Source organism: Natator depressus, chromosome 7, assembly GCF_965152275.1.
Source record: "Natator depressus isolate rNatDep1 chromosome 7, rNatDep2.hap1, whole genome shotgun sequence".
Taxonomy (NCBI): Eukaryota; Metazoa; Chordata; order Testudines; family Cheloniidae; genus Natator; species Natator depressus.
In genome coordinates, this window is record NC_134240.1 from 19,027,992 (window position 1) to 19,050,859 (window position 22,868).

The window sequence follows — 22,868 nt, forward strand, 5'->3', positions numbered from 1 at the left end:
CTCTTTCCCATAGCCCCCTCTACCCCAAACACATCAGCAATGCAAGTTGAGAGAGGAAGCTGCAGCCTCCCACAAATCTAGAGCTCCAGTTCCAGCCTAAAGGGAACAAAACCTGTGCCTACCAATGGGCAGTCCGCCTTAAAAAAAAAACCTTTGTCTAAGAGAAGAGAACAAAAGGCAGGGCTGCGTCTCCCACACAGACTCACCCACCTCTGTATAAGCAGAGATTTTACTGATCTGTAATCAGAAAAGGAAGCTATAAGTGTCATGCATATCACAATTACAGATACTACCCACCTTTGATAGCTGCCTCCTGAGGCTAAAGCGCTGAACCATGGTCACCCTCTGTCTTCAGACAAAGCAGTCCACAAGAGGGGAAGGGGGGGCGGGGGGAGAAGGGCAAGATTGACAGCTACCTATAATTGTCTGAAGCAACATATCCTCCAGGCTGTCAGAGGGACACGACTAAGTGAATGTTTTGATAGTCCTAAAACTTAAAGCCACTTCATTGTTCTTTAAAGCGATCCTGTGAAATCTACAAGCAGGGAAAGAGGGAGGGGCAGAAGCCTGGAGCTGCTCACCCTGTGCCAAGCTTTTTTAGCACTTCCTGTGAGTCAGCTGTGAGGGGTCCAGACAGACGGACCACCCCCTCCTCAGATTCATTAGCGAGCATTGCTGTGGAGCCACCTGAGCCTTTTAGGGACTGACTGGCTGCTCTGGTTATTGCAGGGTGGGGTTTGCAAAGCATCTGCCTGAAGTGCAGATAAGGAGGTTAACCAGCAGCCAAAAAATCCTCCCAGTGATTAAATCCCGCCCCCCCTCCCCCGCCCCAAGAGCTGTCAGCTTCAAAAAGCAACAGCTTCCTCCTCAACCCCCCCCCCCCCCCCCCACTAACACACAAATTAATCAGCTCACCCTCTCAGGGAGAAGAAAGGGTTACTGTGGCTAGAGGAAGCGACTCACTCCCACCCTTGGGCTCAGCAGCTGCAAGGCTTTGTCTAACACAACTGGCTAGAGATTTCCTCTTATTCATAGGGAGGGGCAGCCCTTCAGGAATGAATATCAGGTGCACGGATGCATATTACAGCAGTGACTTCAACTCTGACTCCTTAAACAAACTTAAGAGCTGACTCCAGAGGTGTTTGCTTTGTTCTGGAGGTTTAGCAACCAGGAGAAAGATTAATACAAAACATGTCAGCGTAAGCACAGTGACAGGAAAGCCAAACCACCACCATCCTGAAGGCAACAAAGGGCTTGAAGTTATAAACTGTGTTACTGCAATTAATCAGTTTAACTCCCTCCTCCCCCCTCAACTCTTTTTTGATTTAATCCCATCGTGAGTTACTCCAGATGATACATAAACCACCTCCATATGAAGGTGGAGGCTAAAAATTCATTTCAATTCAACCTACTAGCTGTGCACACCCCCCCTTCCCGCTTAAACCATTAGCTGAGTGAGCCATGCAGGGGCATGAGTGGAGCAGTGCCAAACTGCATGCCTAAATTTCTGGCACAAAGGTTGTTTCAGGGAAGGCAGCCACAAGGCACTGAACCTTTGGAAATAAGCAGCACATGCTACTGATCACAGCACACATGTGTGGCAGCTAGAAACATGGCCACAACCCAATGTGGGCTGATCAGTCCAGGGCTTGGTGTGATGGATGACCAGTAAGGTAGCCAGGCCATCTCAACATTTTCATTCACTGGGTAAAAAAAGCTTTCCTATGACAGGCACAGAGATTTCCTAAAAGCACCCTCTTATCCCACACCTGGTCTAGCCCATGAATTACCTACTGTTATGCTACAGTTATAACTGCCTACAAAGCTTTAAGGGGCAGGAACTGTAATTTATTACATGTTCATACAGCAGAAGGGCCAAGCACAATAGGGCCCTGATCTAGTTGAGGCCTCTAGGCACTACTGCAATAGAAATAAAGCAATTCAGAGTTAATGTAGACACTCAGGCTGTGTCTACACCGCCACTTTCAGTGCTAAAACTTTAGTCATTCAGGGGGTGTGAAAACACACACCAAATAGGCACTGTCACATTGAAATGGCTCATGGGATTGCATGAGACCTTGTGGCCTTCAAGAACTGAGGTCAGATCTTGTGGCCTTCACGGCCCAAAGTCCTCACCCTTCTGCACCCTCTGTCTCTCTTGTGGGGATGAGGGATGGTGTGCTAGGATTCCGAGAGCTGAGTTCTTGGAGGGTAGACTAATGAGAGCCTACTCTGAATTACAAATATACTAAGGAGCCCTGTAACCCCTGCACTGGAACCAATTAAATTCCTGATATTGGAGAGTATGGTGATGGGCAGGTAGCTCCCCTCCCCTGTGTTAAAATTTAATAAAAGTTTCAGCCTGCTGCTTAATTCCATGCATGTCTTGTCTTCATTTCATTGCAATGTCTGTATCAATGCATATTCTGTTGTGTAATGTGACATTATTCCGACTTTGCAAAAGGGGGAACTGGGTCACAGAGATGAGGCAACCTACCCACAGTCACACACAAAGTAGTAAGCGTTAGCAGGACAGAGCCTAAAGATACATATATGCCAGACTGTAACCAAGTCCCAAATAGGCATTGTCACATTTTAGGCCATGTCTACACTACAAAATTTTGTCAACCTAACTTACATCGGCATACAGCCACTACAGTTATTAAATTGCTCGTCTGTGCACACTTGCCTCCTTGTGTCAGTGCTGTGCATCCTCACCAGGAGGACTTGTATGGATTGTATTGTCAGTGTGGGGCATAGTGGAATGTCTTGTGAAAGCCACTAACAGTCTACGTAAGCAATGCAGTTTCTACACCAACACTGCGTCAACCTAATTATGTTGACCGACTATGCCACTTGGGGAGGTGGTGTTACTAAATTGGTATAGAGAGGCACTTATGTTGGCAGACACTAAATTTAAATGCAGACACTTCTACAGTTAGGTCAACACAAGGCAGCTTACATTAACCTAACCATGTGGTGTAGACCTGGTCTTTGCTTCAGGACTGAGGTAACCCATGCTAGCTAAAAATGCAGTGAGCAGATTTCTAACCAGGATGGAACAAAACAACGTGTTAAAATTTGACCACCACCAGAAATCCAAAGCACAGAAAATGGGCAAAATTCACGACACTGGGAGATAAAACAACATTAAGCATTGAGCTCTCATTTCTAATGGATAGTTCTCTCACTCATGCTGCCTTGTCATGTGAAGGGACACTGGACACTAAAATCTCAGCAGGTGATACAGCCGCCTTCTGTTAAAAGGCAAAACGTCTCTGCTTTATTTTCAGTCTTACTCGTTTTCCACTGCAATTCAGTTCAATGTCTTTTTTGCAGAGATGAAAGAGATAATGCATGCTTTCTTACAGTCTTATTTCGGTGTTGCTTGACAGTTCTTAATGATGAAAAGCTAGCCTAAGAAATGCACTGCTTGCATTCAAAACACTACCTGTGGTGAGATGAGCCACATGTATACTTCTGCCGGGGATGCGAAACAGCATGCCCCTTACTTTCCCCCCAATATTTACAAAGTCATTGGCCAATATTATACACCTACATTAGTGCTATTTTGACATTTTGATGTGGTGGTTGGATATTTCAATTCAAAATTTTCAAATGTGATTACCAAGATGAAAAAGAAAAGAAATCCTATCTGGATGAATATGAAAAACCTACTCAAAGATTCTTTTTTGGTGTTGGAAACGAGCTTCAGTAACCTTTTGTCCAAACTATATATTCCAATATTTTCACTATAGAACACCTGAAAAAATAAGTTCTCAGGTATCAGAGCTCAGACTTAACCCATTTATTTTGTCAGACCTCTGGGCTACTTCCATTTTCTCATACCGCATTTTTGAACTCCCAGATTGATGTCTCTTCACTGTACATATGTTGTACAACTAAGTTCACCCAAGATTATGAAGTTTGCTTGAGGTGGATGTGCTACTGAGCAGATTAAAACAAGCACTCATGATTGCCTTTCAACATCCTTACCCACAAAACACACCTTCTGCACCACCATCATGGGGGCCATCTGAATGCTGTTTGAATTTACCTGCGGTTAGCAAGTAGTTACAAAGTACAATACATCTTTCCTTACTGAATATATTGGTATTTCACATATCTGAAGTCCAATGATACACAGATGGTGTCTAACTTCCACCCATATGGAAATTACCTTAGCATGAAAGATTTTGGATTATCTTTTACCCTGAAAATGGAGAGAAAAACAATGAGTCACTTACTGCTTCACAATTTCAGCAAGAAATTTGGAACAATTAAACTAGAAATCCAAGCTAACTATGTGGTGACGATATACTGGATGCTTCAGAATAGCCAACTGAAGCTCCTCCCAACTGCTGGAGTCAGGAGCAAGTTCAGTAGAATCCAGATGCTTTGTATAGAGGTTATGATAGCACCAAATGCCCAGTGTCTCCACCTACTGCTGTGTCCATCACCTGTGGTTTAGGCTAGCACAAGGATAGAGAAAATTGCCTATAAGCTCAGGGTCCCTGCTGGGAACATCAGGATCAGATACAACTTTATACGATGGTTAGCCTCTAAGGTGCCACAAGTACTCCTTAACTTTATATGAATACACCACTTTCTTCAAAGCACTATCTATGGATGATGGCATTACATTCCATATCTCTCAACTTGCCAAAACTCAAATGAGGGACACCATCTGTAACAAAAAGACCCAAAATGAGGGGCACATTCATACAGGACATTTTAAATGCTACAAGAATTCTTCCTTTAGCATAAGGCCTTGTCTACACAGGAAAGTTCTCAGTATAACTTAAGGTGGGACTTTAAGCCAATAAAGCTAGAGCATTATAGCCTCCCTGCCCCCTCCCCCCACCACACACACTCCACGTAGATACTCTTATTGCAGTGTAAGAGTGCCTTACTTCAAATCTTCAAATTAGCTTATGTCACTTGGGAAGGGGTTTACATTAAATTGAGAGAAAAAAAACACATTTCAAACCAGAATAAGAGTGGCCACATATGGAACTGTAGAGATATAACTATGCCATGTAAACAAGGCCTAAGTAACTCCTAACACTACCGTTTCAAGATTATTTCTGATGTAAACAACTGTTAATAAAATTGATTGGATGCCAAATGTGTGGAACAGATAACTTTGGAACTAAAATAAATGACCTCATCTCTCAAAATGAGGGACACTTGAGAGGTATGCTATATTCCCATACATGCGTACATAAAGTCACATGCAAGAATTTAGATGGGTTTAAGGCTAGAGTGCCAGTCTCTTAAAGCCTCAAACAACAGTGTGGATCAAGTCTAAAAGGCACTGGATGCGCTAGGAAAGAGCGATGGAAAGGTCATTACATTCCTCTCTCTAGAGTACTCTAAGGGAAAATTGAGGAAAGTGATTAAATACAGGTGTTTATGTAACTATAATCCAGGATTAACATTTAAAAATTCATGCTATGCATATTTCAGCATCTAAATTTCAGCTGCAACATCCCAGTTCAAACCACTGTTCAATGGCATCCTGCCTCTAGCAGTGGCAAGTCCATGATGTTTCAGAAGGCAGGAACATCTCCATTTCCCCGCCCTCCCCATATAGCACATACAGAAGGTATTCCTTCCAAATCGCTCTTCAAAATGTTCTTTTCTACAGCAAAAGAAAGTAGCATGCAACCCAATTACTACCGCATTTAGTAATTGTCATGCAAAGGGTCCATAGTGATGGAATACCTGTAAATGACAGAACTGAAATCCTAGAAAATCCTCAGATTCTTGGGGCACATACCAGACATTCACTGGATTCCATCTATAATAGGTGTACCATTTTGCCTTTTGCAGTGGGTTCAGATCTTTTTGATCTGCAGTTTGACTGCATTCTAAAGCCCTCGTACGTTCCATTAAATTCTTATTGCAGGAAAGAGATATATTTTAGCTACTCTCTACTTGGAAAATTGCCACAAAGTTATTGCTGTTAAGACCAGAAGGCTTTTCAGCATTCCTGATGCAGTATCATCTCTTGGGTTGAAAGCATAGGTGCCGACTCCATGGGTGCTCCAGGGCTCTGCTTCTCCCCCTAGCTCCCAGCGCTTGCGCTGCAAAACAGCTGTTTCACAGCGCACGCACTGGGAGGGAGCGGGAGGAAGGGGAAAGCGGCACGCTTGAGGAAGAGGCGGGACCGGGGTGGGGATTTGGGGAAGGGGTCTAAGAGGGGCAGGGAGGGAGCGGGGCCAGGGCGCGAGCACCCACTGGAGCTGGGGAAAGATGGTGCCTATGGTTGAAAGTAACTTCTCTGATGAACTTTCTCCATAGTATACTGAGCTCTGATTTGTGCTGGAAATATATCTGGTAGCTCCCAAGTGAAACGTGGAAACAGATTACCAATAACAAAGCTTGAGAAGGAAGTGTGGTTAGATATACTCACATTAGCCAATTTAACAGTGTAGTAGCAGCACATCCATTAGGGTACTGCGCCCTTTTAACTCTTGCATCTATATTTTCCTGTGTTCAGCCCTACCTCAACAGAAGAAGGAACAGTATTGGGTAACTGCTCTACTTTTTACCCCCAATCCTTTTTGGCCCGGAGATTGCGACAGTTTTCCTTAAGTGGACCTTTTTTGTCGAGGTCCAGATTTCTTGGTCAATGCATAATACAAGAAGTGTTAAAACTACAGTAATAGGATCTTTAGAAGCATCTGGCCTACTCAGATTTATAGGTTAGAGGCCATTAACTATCAAGTGTAGGCAACATGTACTAATGGACTGGAAATCAAGAACTCAAATTCTTTGCTCTACCACAGACTTGCTGTGCGACCTCGAGCAACTCACTTTAACTACTCTGTACCTCAGTTTTCGTCACTATAAAATGAAATTATTTCCTGGCCTCAGAGAGGTGCTGGGAAGTAAGTTAATATGTGCACAGTGTCCTGAAGTTTTGAAGCATCAAGTAAGTATCACCATAACTATGGCTGGAATCTAATGAAACTTTCAGTGGGACAAGAGCTGGCTGGGTGTTTCTTCTGACAGCAGCTCCCTCCCTTACGACACTGTTGTGCTAGAAGGTGTCGGTGGCTGCCAGCAGGCATCTCTGATTTATAGGCAATCACAACCTCATAGATGGATAGATTCCCAGGCAAGAAGGGACCACTGTGATCACCTCCCATATATCACAGCCATAGAACTTCCCAGAAACAATTCCTGTTTAACTAGAGCACATTTTAGAAACCCGTCTAATCTTGATTTAAAAATCGCCAGTGATGAAGAACCCAATATAACCCTTGGTAAGTTGTTCCAATAATTAACCACCCTTCCTGTTAAAAATTTATGCTTTATTTCCAGTCTGAACATGCCTAGCTTCAACTTCCAACCACCGGATCTTGTTATGCCTTTAACTGCTAGACTGAAGACCCCATTATCAAATATTTGTTCCCAATGTATGTACTTACAGACTTACAAGTGACTGATCAAGTGACCCCTTAGCCTTCTCTTTGTTAAGCTAAATGGATTGAGTTTCTTGAGTCTATCACTATAGCTCCTTAAAGCTGATGGTCTCTCGCTCGCAGAAGTTGGTCCAGTAAAAGATAATACCTCACCCACCTTCTCTCTCAAATATCCTGGGCCCACATGGCTACACCACCACTCCATGCTTGCCACCTTTCATTCAAACTAAAGGGAAGAATAATCTCCATTATGAAATAAATGCTGAAACAATAGAAGCCATAGTCCTAGGCTCTAGAATGCATGAGGAAGGCCTGAGCAAAAACTAACTCAGAGATAAAGAAGAAAAGGAGTACTTGTGGCACCTTAGAGACTAACCAACTTATTTGAGCATAAGCTTTCGTGAGCTACAGCTCACTTCATCGGATGCATGATATAGAGATAAAGAGTGGTTTTCCTGGGGACTGATTGCAAATGCAGGGGCTGGGCACTGATTGGTTCTGTGTGTCTGCTTGTGGGTCAGAACAAGGAGAAAGCCAGCAGAAAGCCAAGGAGAAAGCAAAAAGCCAGAGAATCACTGGTGAACATGACTCTGGGAGGAAACTAAGGGTTTCTTTTGAGCACAAGACTGGCTGGAAAGCAGGCTTAGATTTCTCTGAGCAAGGAAATTGCCTGTCTGTTCCTGCTGTGTTCAGACCAGGGCCAGATTAACCTTTTGTGTGCCCGGCACCAAACATATTTGTGGGCCCCTATGCAATAGAGCATGGTGCAGGGAGGTCAGTCCCCAGACTGAGGGGCTGGCCGGGGCACCTCAGATGGTGGCCCCGCTCCACCCAGTGTGAGGGCACCATTTACAAACTGGCAGTCGCCAGACGCACACTGGCCTGCCCAGCCCTGTGCTGCCAGCATGCCCCTTCCCCTTGGGGGCAGGCCCACCCCACCCCACACAGCCCCTCCGCCCAACACCCCGCAGGCCTGCTATGCCTAGCGCCGCCCCCCCCCCCCCCGCACAGCCCCTCCACCACTACTGCACAGTGCCCTGCACACCACCATCCCTGCGGAGCGCCCTCCTGCCCAGGACCCCCCACAACTGCCCCTCTCCCTAGCACCCCAACTCACACAGATCTCCCACCTCCACAGCTCCACCACCACAACTACACAGCGCCCCACCACAGACCTCCCCCACTGCCCAGCACCCCCGGTACAGACCCCTCCAGAGACCCACTCCCCCTGCCCTACCCCTGGCCCTGCTGCGGAATCACTCTGGCCTCTCAGGAGCTAGGCTCCCTCAGGACTCCTTTTCAAGCTCTGTCCTGGCCTTGGGCCATCCTGACTTTTTTTGACAAAAATGGGCATTTGTCCTGTTTGCTCTTGCCAACTGATCAGTCATAGAATCACAGAATATCAGGGTTGGAATAGACCTCAGGAGATCATCTAGTCCAATCCCCTGCTCAAAGCAGGACCAACACCAACTAAATCATCCCAACCAGGGCTTTGCCAAGCCAGGCCTTAAAAAGCTCAAAGGATGGAGATTCCACCACCTCCCTTCACCACCCTCCTAGTGAAATAGTTTTTCCGAATATCCAACCTAGACCTCCCCCACTGCAACTTGAGACCACTGATCCTTGTTCTGTCGATTTGAGGTGCTGGACAGCGGGGCTCAGGGTCAGCCCCAGTCCCAGGTGGCACAGTGCTCAGGGTTGGGGGTCAGCTCCAGCCCCAGGCAGCAGTGTGTGCAGCTGGGGCAGGGCAGCGAGCCCCAGCCCCGGTGAGTGGCATGTGGGCTTGGGGGGGCGGGGGAGGGTGTCAGCCCCAGCCCCCAGCGGTGTGGAGCTGGGGGCGGGGAGGAAAAGGAGCAGCAACCCCAGCTGGGCAGCACAGGGCTCCGGCTTTTAGCCCGAGGGGGAGGGTCAGCCCTGGGTGGTGGTGTCTCTGGCGAGCCCTGTGTGGGGCGGCTTTCGTGAGTCCCTTGCTGGGAAGTTAGGTCACCCTACGTGGAGGGGCCCAGTCAACTGCCAAGCCTCCCTCTGCATCCATCACCCCTGCCCCCGCACTGTCCCGGCTTCTCCATCTGTCCCAGGCAGCTCGGCTCCAGGGTCAGAGGCAGGTGGGGGCCCCACAGATGGTGGGCAGCAGTGACCACCTGGAGCCAGAGCTGCACTGGGGTCTGACCCAGGGGTGTAGAGGAGCCCTTGGCCGGCCTGCAAGCCAACAGGAGCAATAAGTGGGCGGAGGAGGGACCAGGAGGCAGAGAGGAGCCAGCGGGCTGGTGGGGCCTCAGGACACAGCGCATGGTGCCACTGTAAACCTGATACTGGTTCAGAGAAACAGAACTTCACATACATTCTTTGTAAATAAATTGGACTGCATCAAAAAAATACCCGACAATCAATTCCTCCTCCTAATGGAAACAACCTGGCAAGGCCCTGAATATTGGCTAACTGCTCAAGTCAAGGGACAACAATACAGTCCTAAACAACCTGTTAACACCCCAAAAAGAAAAGGAGGCACCACAGAGACTAACAAATTTATTTGAGTATAAGCTTTCGTGAGCTATAGCTCACTTCATCGGATGCATTCCCCTAGTACCTCTGCTCTAGATATGTAGCTATGTTTCATAACACAAAGTAAATCCTTTTCTAGTAGGACATGGTCTTTTGTTACAAGAATCTAGAACACATCTGTGAAGAAACATTCCCTCTCCCCCCCCCCCAACATATTTTACAAATGGAATCAAAATTTTCAAAACATTTATGTTGGTGAGTGCAAAAACATTCTAATGCATGTCAAATCATAACTTTCACATTTTATACAAACAAACGCCTACATCATACCTTCTACAGAACGAAGAAAGGAAAGTTAGAATAATCAATGCTCAAACACTGGCTTTATTCTCATTGAAACGGAAGTGGGCGATATACCTTTTGATTTATCAGCATTATATGGGAAGGAGTTTTAGTTATTTTACTTGTGTCTCTGCCAGCTATGTATTTTGCTTAACTAAAAGTGTCTTCAATTTCTCAAAGTATGAAAAAATTCACATGTAAGAACATAGATGTACTTCAAACTTACCAACAGGTTTAAAAATATATTTTCTTTGTGGCTCAACACATCAAGAGCTCTCTTCTGGGAGAAATGAAGCTTCATCTTCCTTTTTCCAAACTCCTAGTTTTTGTTAAACTCAATTGTACATTTTAGCATGAAACCAAGACTTTCAATTGCAGCACTTTACTCCAGAGCCCCAAATTTCCTGGGTTACTTGTGATTTGTCATTGGTTACAGTTGTAAATGGCAAGTCATCCCCTTGTTACAGCTAAAAGCAGTAGAGAGACCTGCGCTGGCTAGAAGTTACTTTTTCTATATTGTTTCATACAGATCAAGATTCATTACTCCAGTGTTCGGAATTCTTGATGGTAGAACACAAAAACCATCACAAGTAATAAAATAATAAATAAATAAATAAATAATAAAATAATAATAATAATAATGTACTTCTCATTACATGCTCTGGTCACTGTGAAACAAGTTTACTAGCTAACCATGACAGGTTAAATAACAGAACCCCAACTTTTCTGCACCCAGGAAGTTGGACATGCCATAAATATATGGGACTCCCTCAGACTCCATGGAGGCAAATCATAAGGTGACAGAAGGAAACGGGAAAAACCAGCTAACCAAGGAGCTGAAACACTTTGATGGAGTTAACGTCTCTGTCAAAGACAACTAATGTTATTTCACCATGCACATGGCACCCAGATTTGGTAACAGTAGTAGATGAATTAGAATAGGGGCAGGAAAAGAAAAGTTTCAGAGTAACAGCCATGTTAGTCTGTATTCGTAAAAAGAAAAAAGAAAAGGAGTACTTGTGGCACCTTAGAGACTAACCAGTTTATTTGAGCATGAGCTTTCGTGAGCTACAGCTCACTTCATCGGATGCATAGCATATCGTGGAAACTGCAGAAGACATTATATACACACAGAGACCATGAAACAAAACTTCCTCCCACCCCACTGTCCTGCTGCTAACAGCTTATCTAAAGTGATCATCAAGTGATCATCAAGGAAGGCCATTTCCAGCACAAATCAAGGTTTTCTCACTCTTCCCCCCCCCCCCCCACACACACACATACAAACTCACTCTCCTGCTGGTAATAGCCCATCCCTCTTTGAAACCTCTCTTTATAATGCGCATGATAATCAAGGTGGGTCATTTCCAGCACTAATCCAGGTTTTCTCACCCCCCCCCACACACACACACACCCCCTCCAAAAACCACACACACAAACTCACTCTCCTGCTGGCAATAGCTCATCTTACAATGTGCACAGCAATAATCCAAGTTTAACCAGAACGTCTTGGGGGGGGGGGGGGTTTGTAGGAAAAAAACAAGGGGAGATAGGCTACCTTGCATAATGACTTAGCCACTCCCAGTCTCTATTCAAGCCCAAATTAATAGTATCCAATTTGCAAATGAATTCCAATTCAGCAGTTTCTCGCTGGAGTCTGGATTTGAAGTTTTTTTGCTGTAAGATAGCGACCCTCATGTCTGTGATTGCGTGACCAGAGAGATTGAAGTGTTCTCCGACTGGTTTATGAATGTTATAATTCTTAACATCTGATTTGTGTCCATTTATTCTTTTACGTAGAGACTGTCCAGTTTGACCAATGTACATGGCAGAGGGGCATTGCTGGCACATGATGGCATATATCACATTGGTGGATGTGCAGGTGAACGAGCCTCTGATAGTGTGGCTGATGTTGTTAGGCCCTGTGATGGTGTTCTCTGAATAGATATGTGGGCACAGTTGGCAACGGGCTTTGTTGCAAGGATAGGTTCCTGGGTTAGTGGTTCTGTTGTGTGGTATGTGGTTGTTGGTGAGTATTCGCTTCAGGTTGGGGGGCTGTCTGTAGGCAAGGACTGGCCTTTCTCCCAAGATTTGTGAGAGTGTTGGGTCATCCTTCAGGATAGGTTGTAGATCCTTAATAATGCGTTGGAGGGGTTTTAGTTGGGGGCTGAAGGTGACGGCTAGTGGCGTTCTGTTATTTTCTTTGTTAGGCCTGTCCTGTAGTAGGTGACTTCTGGGAACTCTTCTGGCTCTATCAATCTGTTTCTTCACTTCCGCAGGTGGGTATTGTAGTTGTAAGAATGCTTGATAGAGATCTTGTAGGTGTTTGTCTCTGTCTGAGGGGTTGGAGCAAATGCGGTTGTATCGCAGAGCTTGGCTGTAGACGATGGATCGTGTGGTGTGGTCAGGGTGAAAGCTGGAGGCATGTAGGTAGGAATAGCGGTCAGTAGGTTTCCGGTATAGGGTGGTGTTGATGTGACCATCGTTTATTAGCACTGTAGTGTCCAGGAAGTGGATCTCATGTGTGGACTGGACCAGGCTGAGGTTGATGGTGGGATGGAAATTGTTGAAATCATGGTGGAATTCCTCAAGGGCTTCTTTTCCATGGGTCCAGATGATGAAGATGTCATCAATATAGCGCAAGTAAAGTAGGGGCGTTAGGGGACGAGAGCTGAGGAAGCGTTGTTCTAAATCAGCCATAAAAATGTTGGCATACTGTGGGGCCATGCGGGTACCCATAGCAGTGCCGCTGATCTGAAGGTATACATTGTCCCCAAATGTAAAATAGTTATGGGTAAGGACAAAGTCACAAAGTTCAGCCACCAGGTTAGCCGTGACATTATCGGGGATAGTGTTCTTGATGGCTTGTAGTCCATCTTTGTGTGGAATGTTGGTGTAGAGGGCTTCTACATCCATAGTGGCCAGGATGGTGTTATCAGGAAGATCACCAATGGATTGTAGTTTCCTCAGGAAGTCAGTGGTGTCTCGAAGGTAGCTGGGAGTGCTGGTAGCGTAGGGCCTGAGGAGTGAGTCTACATAGCCGGACAATCCTGCTGTCAGGGTGCCAATGCCTGAGATGATGGGGCGTCCAGGATTTCCAGGTTTATGGATCTTGGGTAGTAGATAGAATATCCCAGGTCGGGGTTCCAGGGGTGTGTCTGTGCGGATTTGATCTTGCGCTTTTTCAGGAAGTTTCTTGAGCAAATGCTGTAGATGCTTTTGGTAACTCTCAGTGGGATCAGAGGGTAATGGCTTGTAGAAAGTGGTGTTGGAGAGCTGCCGAGCAGCCTCTTGTTCATATTCCGACCTATTCATGATGACAACAGCACCTCCTTTGTCAGCCTTTTTGATTATGATGTCAGAGTTGTTTCTGAGGCTGTGGATGGCATTGTGTTCTGCACGGCTGAGGTTATGGGGCAAGTGATGCTGCTTTTCCACAATTTCAGCCCGTGCACGTCGGCGGAAGCACTCTATGTAGAAGTCCAGTCTGCTGTTTCGACCTTCAGGAGGAGTCCACCTAGAATCCTTCTTTTTGTAATGTTGGTAGGCAGGCCTCTGTGGATCATTATGTTGTTCAGAGGTATCTTGGAAATATTCCTTGAGTCGGAGACGTCGAAAATAGGATTCTAGGTCACCACAGAACTGTATCATGTTCGAGGGGGTGGAGGGGCAGAAGGAGAGACCCCGAGATAGGACAGCTGCTTCTGCTGGGCTGAGAGTATAGTTGGATAGGTTAACAATATTGCTGGGTGGGTTGAGGGGACCATTGCTGTGGCCCCTTGTAGCCTGTAGTAGTTTAGAAAGTTTAGTGTCCTTTTTCTTTTGTAGAGAAGTAAAGTGTGCGTTGTAAATGGCTTGTCTAGTTTTAGTAAAATCCAGCCACGAGGAAGTTTGTGTGGAAGGTTGGTTTTTTATGAGAGTATCCATTTTTGAGAGCTCATTCTTAATCTTTCCCTGTTTGCTGTAGAGGATGTTGATCAGGTGATTCCGCAGTTTCTTTGAGAGCGTGTGGCACAAGCTGTCAGCATAGTCTGTGTGGTATGTAGATTGTAATGGATTTTTTACCTTCAGTCCTTTTGGTACGATGTCCATCTGTTTGCATTTGGAAAGGAAGATGATGTCTGTCTGTATCTGTACAAGTTTTTTCATGCAGTTGATAGATTTCCACTCCATGCGGCTAAATGCAGTGCCTTGCATAATGACAGGTTTCAGAGTAACAGCTGTGTTAGTCTGAAAAAGCGCAAGATCAAATCCGCACAGACACACCCCTGGAACCCCGACCTGGGATATTCTATCTACTACCCAAGATCCATAAACCTGGAAATCCTGGACGCCCCATCATCTCAGGCATTGGCACCCTGACAGCAGGATTGTCCGGCTATGTAGACTCACTCCTCAGGCCCTACGCTACCAGCACTCCCAGCTACCTTCGAGACACCACTGACTTCCTGAGGAAACTACAATCCATTGGTGATCTTCCTGATAACACCATCCTGGCCACTATGGATGTAGAAGCCCTCTACACCAACATTCCACACAAAGATGGACTACAAGCCATCAAGAACACTATCCCCGATAATGTCACGGCTAACCTGGTGGCTGAACTTTGTGACTTTGTCCTTACCCATAACTATTTTACATTTGGGGACAATGTATACCTTCAGATCAGCGGCACTGCTATGGGTACCCGCATGGCCCCACAGTATGCCAACATTTTTATGGCTGATTTAGAACAACGCTTCCTCAGCTCTCGTCCCCTAACGCCCCTACTTTACTTGCGCTATATTGATGACATCTTCATCATCTGGACCCATGGAAAAGAAGCCCTTGAGGAATTCCACCATGATTTCAACAATTTCCATCCCACCATCAACCTCAGCCTGGTCCAGTCCACACATGAGATCCACTTCCTGGACACTACAGTGCTAATAAACGATGGTCACATCAACACCACCCTATACCGGAAACCTACTGACCGCTATTCCTACCTACATGCCTCCAGCTTTCACCCTGACCACACCACACGATCCATCGTCTACAGCCAAGCTCTGCGATACAACCGCATTTGCTCCAACCCCTCAGACAGAGACAAACACCTACAAGATCTCTATCAAGCATTCTTACAACTACAATACCCACCTGCGGAAGTGAAGAAACAGATTGATAGAGCCAGAAGAGTTCCCAGAAGTCACCTACTACAGGACAGGCCTAACAAAGAAAATAACAGAACGCCACTAGCCGTCACCTTCAGCCCCCAACTAAAACCCCTCCAACGCATTATTAAGGATCTACAACCTATCCTGAAGGATGACCCAACACTCTCACAAATCTTGGGAGAAAGGCCAGTCCTTGCCTACAGACAGCCCCCCAACCTGAAGCGAATACTCACCAACAACCACATACCACACAACAGAACCACTAACCCAGGAACCTATCCTTGCAACAAAGCCCGTTGCCAACTGTGCCCACATATCTATTCAGAGAACACCATCACAGGGCCTAACAACATCAGCCACACTATCAGAGGCTCGTTCACCTGCACATCCACCAATGTGATATATGCCATCATGTGCCAGCAATGCCCCTCTGCCATGTACATTGGTCAAACTGGACAGTCTCTACGTAAAAGAATAAATGGACACAAATCAGATGTTAAGAATTATAACATTCATAAACCAGTCGGAGAACACTTCAATCTCTCTGGTCACGCAATCACAGACATGAGGGTCGCTATCTTACAGCAAAAAAACTTCAAATCCAGACTCCAGCGAGAAACTGCTGAATTGGAATTCATTTGCAAATTGGATACTATTAATTTGGGCTTGAATAGAGACTGGGAGTGGCTAAGTCATTATGCAAGGTAGCCTATCTCCCCTTGTTTTTTTCCTACAAACCCCCCCCCCCCCAAGACGTTCTGGTTAAACTTGGATTATTGCTGTGCACATTGTAAGATGAGCTATTGCCAGCAGGAGAGTGAGTTTGTGTGTGTGGTTTTTGGAGGGGGTGTGTGTGGGGGGGGGTGAGAAAACCTGGATTAGTGCTGGAAATGACCCACCTTGATTATCATGCGCATTATAAAGAGAGGTTTCAAAGAGGGATGGGCTATTACCAGCAGGAGAGTGAGTTTGTATGTGTGTCTGTGTGTGTGTGTGGGGGGGGGGGGGGGAAGAGTGAGAAAACCTTGATTTGTGCTGGAAATGGCCTTCCTTGATGATCACTTGATGATCACTTTAGATAAGCTGTTAGCAGCAGGACAGTGGGGTGGGAGGAAGTTTTGTTTCATGGTCTCTGTGTGTATATAATGTCTTCTGCAGTTTCCACGATATGCTATGCATCCGATGAAGTGAGCTGTAGCTCACGAAAGCTCATGCTCAAATAAACTGGTTAGTCTCTAAGGTGCCACAAGTACTCCTTTTCTTTTTTCTTTTTAGGAAAAGAAAAGAGACTCACCAGGAGGGAATAGGCCAAAAAAACCCACTTTACATTCTATCAATGCTCCAGCACCAGACATAGATCATCTTAGATAGGTGGAAAAAGCTTTCAAAGCAATGCTATATTTAGCAAAAGCTAGGCAATTAAGGTTTACACAAGAGGGTATGCTCTCTCTCTCTTCCCCTCCCTCTAGTTTATACAGGTCTAAAACCCTTGCAGCAGAATTTAGGGCCTTATTAAGAGCTCTTCCAACAAAGCCAGCCAAATGGAAAGAAACAGCAAGACTGTGCTATGTAATCAAGCCTGGCAGAAACAAAGACAGAAATCCTGATTGCAGTACAGCCTTCAGTTAATAGGAGACACCATTTGGTATTACTGGTTTAGGATTATCACATCATAAATCTTTTAGCAGACTACAGGTCTCACAAGCCACACAGCAAGATTTTTTTCATGGCTTAAATCAGTGACCATCAAATTCTAAAAATTATAGGACTACAGAAGAAATTGGTGTGAGCTAATTAAATACTTTCCATTAATATAGTGTCTGAATTAATTCACACTGTTTAAATGAAGCCACTTTGCAGTGAAAAACAGCAGCTGTTTAACCTAGCACAATCCCACCACACAATTGTTTAGGTCAATAAGGGAAGGTTGCCCCAGTCAGTTGAAACCACAGGAGGAATTTAGGGAAGCAGAATGTAAATAGCAAAAGCAAAAGAGTTTTGACCAGGTCACCAGGACTAATATGCTACAACTCCTGCAAAATGCACCACGTGCTCTTTAGTGACAAGGAGTGGTCAGGATAATCTTACTAAGAACGTTTGTGCTGAAGTATAAAGTTGTAAAACAAGAGAAGAGATTCCATTCAGATTAAGAAAAGGAATCTAAAACATGTAGTTAATGTGAGAAAATACTCCCATTGTTACGGTTGCCAGGTATCTGGTTATTGACCAGAAAGTCTGGTTACCCCCGATAACCGGCCTCTGCCACCGAGCAGGGCGGTGGTGGGAAGAGAAGCAGCTACTGTTGGAGCCTGGAGGAGCACTCAGCAAGGACTCTGGTGCAGAGTGAGAGAGAGATACCAGTGGCTCCCCTGCCCTGCCCCAGTCACCCCTCTCCACCCCCAGAGCATGGCTCTCCCTCCCCGGCCTTGCCCCAGTCACCTCTAGAGCCCTGCTTAGCTGGCAGTGGGAGGGAGGTGGAGAGAGCAGCAAGCAACAGCGGGGAGGAAAAAAGAGGTGAAGCAGAGGAGGTTCCAGCGCTCAGCGCCCAGTTTTCACACATTAGAAAGTTGGCCCCCGTGCATAGAACTCGCACCTCTAGATCCCTTTAGAGAAGGTCTACACAGCAAAGAAAACCCTGCGGCTGGCCCATGCCACCTGACTCAGGCTCACATGGCTCAGGCTGCAAAGCTGTTTCATTGCTTTGTAGGCGTTGGCTCTAGGACCCTGTGAGATAGGAGGGTTCCATAGCCTGGGCTCCAGCCTGAGCCTGCAAGTCTACACAGCAATGAAATGGCCCTGCCGCCTGAGCCCTGTGAGAGTCCCAGGCAGCTGGCACAGGCCAGCCACAGGATTTTCTTTGCTGTGTAGACATACCCAAAGAGGCCTCTGAAAAGGCCTCTGCATGCAAATAAGCTTTATCCTGTGACAGCAGTTCTCAAACTTCATTGCATCATGACCCCTTAAATCACAGAATCATAGAATATCAGGGTTGGAAGTGACCTAGGAGGTCATCTAGTCCAACCCCCTGCTCAAAACAGGACCAGTCCCCAACTAAATCATCCCAGCCAGGGCTTTGTCAAGCCTGATCTTAAAAATATCTAAGGAAGGAGATTCCACCACCTCCCTAGGTAACGCATTCCAGGGTTTCACCACCCTCCTAGTGAAAAAGTTTTTCCTAATATCCAACCTAAACCTCTCCCACTGCAACTTGAGACCATTACTCCTTGTTCTGTCATCAGCTACCGCTGAGAACAGTCTAGATCCATCCTCTTTGGAACCCCCTTTCAGGTAGTTGAAAGCAGCTATCAAATCCCCCCTCATTCTTCTCTTCCGCAGACTAAACAATCCCAGTTCCCTCAGCCTCTCCTCATAAGTCATGTGTTCCAGTCCCCTAATCATTTTTGTTGCCCTCTGCTGGACTCTTTCCAATTTTTCCACATCTTTCTTGTAGTGTGGGGCCCAAAACTGGACACAGTACTCCAGATGAGGCCTCAACAATGTCGAATAGAGGGGAACGATCACGTCCCTCGATCTGCTGGCTATGCCCCTACATATACATCCCAAAATGCCATTGGCCTCCTTGGCAACAAGGGCACACTGTTGACTCATATCCAGCTTCTCGTCCACTGTAACACCTAGGTCCTTTTCTGCAGAACTGCTGCCGAGCCATTCAGTCCCTAGTCTGTAGCGGTGCACGGGATTCTTCCTTCTTAAGTGCAGGACTCTGCACTTGTCCTTGCTGAACCTCAGATTTCTTTTGGCCCGATCCTCCAATTTGCCTAGGGCCCTCTGTATCCTATCCCTACCCTCCAGCGTATCTACCACTCCTCCCAGTTTAGTGTCATCTGCAAACTTGCTGAGGGTGCAATACACACCATCCTCCAGATCATTTATGAAGATATTGAACAAAACCGGCCCCAGGACCGACCCTTGGGGCACTCCACTAGATACCGGCTGCCAACTAGACATGGAGCCATTGATCACTACCTGTTGAGCCCGACAATCTAGCCAACTTTCTATCCACCTTATAGTCCATTCATCCAGCCCATAATGACGGAAGAACCATTCTCAGACAACTCTAATACCTATCATTATCAGTCACCAAGCTGCCTCACCAAGCTGGTGAATAACTGGTAACCCCAAACTGCAATATTTTGGCTAGATGTTCTGCCACCTTTAAGAAGAAAAGGAGTACTTGTGGCACCTTAAATTTCAGAGTAGCAGCCGTGTTAGTCTGTATCTGCAAAAAGGATGCATCCAATGAAGTAAGCTGTAGCTCACGAAAGCTTACGCTCAAATAAATTTGTTAGTCTCTAAGGTGCCACAAGTCCTCCTTTTCTCTTAACAAATTTGTACTCCTTTTCTTTTTACGGATACAGACTAACACAGCTGCTACTCTGACACCTTTAAGAAGCGAGTCTCTTTCAGCTTTGTCATAGACTTTCCCCCACTAATATACCTTCCTCGGGATTCCACATATATATATATACACACGCTTTATATATAAGTCATGTATAACGTTCAATTTGAGTGAAAGAGTGCACTCGCCCATCTACGGAACAACCACCCAGCTCTTTAACAATGTAACCTCCACTCTCCCTCTCCTCAGTTTGCTGCTTACCAAGGAAATGTTGCTCCCCCATCATGGAGTATCTGAATCTTTTCCATGTAAGAATCAGTCTCCAATCCTGTCAACTCTTACATACTTAACTTTACATATCAAAGCATATATATGTTTATGTTTACAGGATTCAGGCATACAATGTCCATTATGGCTGTACCCTCAGCTATGCTGACCCTGGTTTCTAACAGTCACTTCTGATATGTACCAGTGACTTGTAACAGCAGCATATATTTTCTGCCACATACATAGTTTCTACTCTTCAGGGTGGACATTACTGCTCCACTTGTGGTAATTTAGAGGAATACTCCACCAATGCCAGAAATTCACTCAACTATTTCATTAAATGAAAATGGGAATTTAATGTATAAGATTCTTATTTCTATATAAATCAAAAAAGTTAAAATCAGTCCATTTTTTTTTAAATGGATTGTCAAAAAAGCAGTTTCCGCTTTGTTTGTCCTTATATTCATCTCCTGAGGTAGGTCAGGATGGAGAAAATTCAGATCTAGCTAGAAACCACTGGAAGAGACTTTCAAAGTTATTTAAAGTAAACTTGATATTTCTATTAATAGTTTGGTTCAACTGCCAGCGGTCTTTTTATACACACACACACACACACACACACACAGATTGATTATATTATATATAGTCATTTAAAAACAACTTACCTTAGACTACATTTCCAACTGTTTCTAATGAGACTTGAATTTTCTGTCTTAATCTGCTTCCTGCTGGGAACTTGCATTGGCATTGGCCTCACATTTCAGATACTTTAAGCAGTAATTGCAGTAATTCTTAGCTTTAGAAAAGGGTAGCAAGTAGTTTAGGTAAGAAAGGGAAGTCACCACTATCTCTAAAAACGCAGATGAATAGCTCCATATCTTATTGGAAAAAAGTGTTAGAAAATGGTGCGGTGGGATGACAGGCCAGGCTAATCTTGAGATACAGTAACTTTCTATTTGAGTAAGAAGCAGAAAGACTGTAAAAAGATAAGAGATTTCTTAATGTAATCAGATATATACACTCACATAACTTAAAAAGAAGAGTACTTGTGGCACCTTAGAGACTAACCAATTTATTTGAGCATGGGCTTTCATGAGCTACAGCTCACTTCATCGGATGCATACTGTGGAAATTGCAGAAGACATTATTATATACACAGACACCATGAAAAAATACCTCCTCCCACCCCACTCTCCTGCTGGTAATAGCTTATCTAAAGTGATCATCAAGATGGGCCATTTCCAGCACAAATCCAGGTTCTCTCACCCTCCGCCCCCCCACAGACAAACTCACTCTCTTGCTGGTAATAGCCCATCCAAAGTGACCACTCTCTTCACGTGTCTGATAATCAAGGTGGGCCATTTCCTGCAGAAATCCAGGTTCTCCCACCCCCTCACCCCCCTCCAAAAGCCACACACACAAACTCACTCTCCTGCTGGCAATAGCCTATCCAAAGTGACCACTCTCCTTACAACGTGCATGAAAATCAAGGTGGGCCATTTCCAGCACAAATCCAGGTTTTCTCGGCCCCCCCCAAAAACACACACACACAAACTCACTCTCCTGCTGGTAATAGCCTATCCAAAGTGACCACTCTCCTTACAACCTGCATGAAAATCAAGGTGGGCCATTTCCAGCACAAATCCAAGTTTTCTCCACCCCCCCCCCACACACACACACAAACTCACTCTCCTGCTGGCAATAGCTCATCCAAACTGACCACTCTCCCCACAATGTGCATGACAATCAAGGTGGGCCACTTCCAGCATAAATCCAAGTTTAACCAGAAGGCCGGGGGCGGGGGGGGGGGGGTAGGAAAAAACAAGGGGAAATAGGCTACCTTGCATAATGACTTAGCCACTCCCAGTCTCTATTTAAGCCTAAATTGATAGTATCCAATTTGCAAATGAATTCCAATTCAGCAGTTTCTCACTGGACTCTGGATTTGAAGTTTTTTTGTTGCAAGATAGAGACCTTCATATCTCTGATTGCATGACCAGAGAGATTGAAGTGTTCTCCGACTGGCTTATGAATGTTATAATTCTTGACATCTGATTTGTGTCCATTTATTCTTTTACGTAGAGACTGTCCAGTTTGCCCAATGTACATGGCAGAGGGGCATTACTGGCACATGATGGCATATATCACATTGGTGGATGTGCAGGTGAACGAGCCTCTGATAGTGTGGCTGATGTTATTAGGCCCTGTGATGGTGTCCCCTGAATAGATATGTGGGCACAGTTGGCAACGGGCTTTGTTGCAAGGATAGGTTCCTGGGTTAGTGGTTCTGTTGTGTGGTATGTGGTTGTTGGTGAGTATTCGCTTAGTTTTCCTGTAGTTCAATGAAATGTAAGATCCATACACATTACAAAAAAGTTATAATAAAAATTTGTATATTTTAAATTTATTAATATCACATACGGTTACGTTTTGTTTAGGAAAACAGTGTTCTGTTCAAAACATAATTGCACAAATTTCTTTTTAACATTTTAAAATTAAATCCTTTTTATAATTACTAGTCATTTGCTGGGAAATGTACATGGATTTCCATACCTGCTGTAGGGAGATAACTTTACTTTTAAAATATTACCTATACTATAATCATTTAGCATATAGTCTATCTCTGAATACCAAATTAGCTCAAAACAACTTATTTTTAGAATGATGGTAAAGTGAACCATTTGTAGTGTCATGAATTTTCAGAAAAGGTCCACAGCTCCCTCTTTTGGCAAAATAAGTGCTGCTGCGGAATTGATTTTAGAATAGATTTTGGAAGCATCAATTAAAATGGGGGTTTTTTTAAACCCA

General features: G+C 45.0%; 1 protein-coding gene across 8 annotated transcripts in view; it reads right to left on the reverse strand.

Annotated features, from left to right (window-relative positions):
- The window catches only part of TMCC1 (transmembrane and coiled-coil domain family 1), a 203,057-nt gene that overhangs the window by 117,080 nt on the left and 63,109 nt on the right, over positions 1–22,868 (reverse strand). The window contains exon 1 of one of the 8 annotated variants that reach the window (XM_074957587.1): positions 298–702. The exons of the other annotated variants lie outside the window; for them this stretch is intronic. Within the exon in view, the coding sequence (XP_074813688.1) occupies positions 298–336 (39 nt within the window). The 5' untranslated portion in view covers positions 337–702. Of the gene's footprint in view, positions 1–297; positions 703–22,868 lie in introns of those variants that run through there. 8 annotated transcript variants of the gene reach the window in all.